This window comes from Vombatus ursinus, unplaced genomic scaffold (genome assembly GCF_900497805.2).
Source record: "Vombatus ursinus unplaced genomic scaffold, bare-nosed wombat genome assembly UNPS02014837.1, whole genome shotgun sequence".
Lineage (NCBI taxonomy): Eukaryota > Metazoa > Chordata > Mammalia > Diprotodontia > Vombatidae > Vombatus > Vombatus ursinus.
In genome coordinates this window covers 2,891,845-2,894,257 of record NW_020954615.1, presented here as the reverse complement: position 1 = coordinate 2,894,257, position 2,413 = coordinate 2,891,845, and the positions used below count along the sequence as shown (strand labels likewise).

At 38.7% G+C, this 2,413-nt stretch overlaps 1 protein-coding gene across 1 annotated transcript in view; it reads left to right on the top strand.

Annotated features, from left to right (window-relative positions):
- Positions 1–1,165: 1,165 nt before the first annotated feature.
- LOC114026323 (C-type lectin domain family 4 member F-like) overlaps positions 1,166–2,413 on the top strand; it is a 34,954-nt gene continuing 33,706 nt past the window's right edge. The window contains exon 1 of the mRNA XM_027839999.1: positions 1,166–1,277. Within this exon, the coding sequence (XP_027695800.1) occupies positions 1,217–1,277 (61 nt within the window). The 5' untranslated portion in view covers positions 1,166–1,216. The remainder of the gene's footprint in view (positions 1,278–2,413) is intronic.

Here is a 2,413-nt window from a genome sequence, read left to right as displayed (position 1 = left end):
GTGGAGAAGGGAAAGGGATATATTGGGAAATGAAAATAACATAAAAATAAAAGTTTTTTTTAAAAAAATCATTAGTGACTTCAGATAAAGTGGTTTCCTATTAAGAGATTNGTGGAGAAGGGAAAGGGATATATTGGGAAATGAAAATAACATAAAAATAAAAGTTTTTTTTTAAAAAAATCATTAGTGACTTCAGATAAAGTGGTTTCCTATTAAGAGATGAGGCAGGAAGCCAAATTTCAAGCAATTAAGAAGAGTGGTGGTGGTGATGAAGTTAAGACCACTTGAATTTAGAAAATTTATTCTAGGAGTTTGACAGTGAAAGGAAAAGAGAGATAGTCTAAGGGGTCTAGGAAGTTTTGTTTCAGGGTGAGGTAGACTGGCATATGTTTGTAGGCAATGCGAATAGAAATAAGGAGAGACTGAAGATGAGAGAAGAGATGGAAAAAGAGGGGATCTACCAGTATAGCAAGCAGTCATTGGTGACATTGAGAAAACCAATTTAAACAAGAGAGGAGATGGATGCTAGAAAATTGAGATTTTGGACCCTTCTAAGAGCAGCTGGGTCAGCCACTAGAGAGTGTTCGTATAATTTTTATTTATGATTCCATCCAGTAAATGTACTGTGAGTTATCATGTGAGTGAGTGGTCCTTTTAGAACATACAAAGCTTGGAAGACAGGAATCTCGTGGAAATGATAGTATAAGCCATTATGATAAATTATTACTTTATTGGTAATATCTATACCCTTGATGGAGAACCTGATTAAGGGATTAAAAGGAAGATTGGTAGCTCAGAGCTGAGAGCACCATCTGTCCCTTACTCCGAGCTGCTCTCCAAGAAGCTGGTCCAGCCCTACTCTTGGAGGTTCAAGTACAAGACTTGTTCTTTACTCATCTGCCTTTCCAGTTCTAAGGGGTCCAGAGAAAATGCCACATATCTGCCAGCCCTATAGCAGCATATAAGTGGCAGTTATGGCTTCCCATATCCAATCTTGCCAGATGTTTTGAAATAGTGCAGACTGTTTCCTTTTCGATCTGATTTAATATTTACTGGATGTCCATGAGACCACAGATAACCATGCATGTTTACACACATCCTCTTGGTGGGAGTATTTTTAGCCAAGCCAAAGCATTAACTTCCCCTTGTTTTTCCTACTAAGCTTTGAGGGCTTACAAGCCTAAAGTTTGCATCTGGCACCGTGAAAGTCAGGACCATGGACACTGAGAACATCTATATGAATATTCATATAAGAAAACCATCCCCAAAGTCATTGGGTGAGTATGAGAGACCCCCAGTTCTTCTTCCTTCTCTTTGCTTTAATTTCTGGTCAAATCTCGAGCTACATTTTACTATTCAGACCAAAATCTTACCTCCTGAGCTCTCACTCAAGGCTCTTTGGACACAAAGGACGAGAAGAGAAGGAACAGAGGCTGATGTTTTATTTAATTTCCAGTCTACCCCCAGTGCCTGGTGTGGAGATCTGTATCCAATGTGCATGGCTACACAATGGTGACTAACAAATAAGCTGCGGAGATACACTCAGAGAAGTTCTGAATAAATGAGACCTGGGCAGAACAGATGGACATTAAGTAAAAATTAATTTTGTGTCTGTATTCCCAGAGCCTAGCTCAATGCCTTATGTACAGTAGGCACTTAATAAATGCTCATCACCTTAAGGGGAATTCAAAGTATAAATAGCTTCCTGGCAGTGACAAGGTTAGGTTAGAAAATAAGGGTAAGGGATCTAAGACATCTCCAAAGGTTTCATCATGGAAAATGCTATCCACATCCAAAGACAGAACTATGGAGTTTGGATACAGATAGAAGCATACTATTTGCTATTTTTTTCTTCTATTGAGTTTTGTTTCCTCTTTCTGGTGGTTCCTCCTATTGGTTCTAATTCTTACTTACAACGTCACTAATGAGAAAATATGTTTAATAGGAATGTCTATGTATAGCCTATATCAGATTGTATGCCATCTTGGGGAAGGTGGTGGGGAGGAAGGGGGAGAAACATTTTAAACTCAAAAGCCTACGGAAGTGAGTGTTGACAAATGAAAATAAATTAATAATAATAAAAAAAGAAAGTAAGGGTAAGGAGGAAGGGGGAAAGCATTTATATAGCACCTACTATGCACCAAGCACTGTGCTAAGAACTTTTTATAATTATTATCTCATTTGATCCTGACAACAACCCTGAAAGGTAGGTACTGTTATTGTTCCCATTTTACAGTTTGAGGAAACTGAGGCAAACAGAGGTTAATAGACTTGTACATGGTCACACAGCTAAGAAGTATCTGAGGCTGGATCAGGTTTTTGTGACTCCAGGTGCAGAGCTCCACCCATTGCACCACCAGCTGCTTCACTGGACTCAAAGAAATATGGTAAAATATCTCAAGACCTTGAAGGG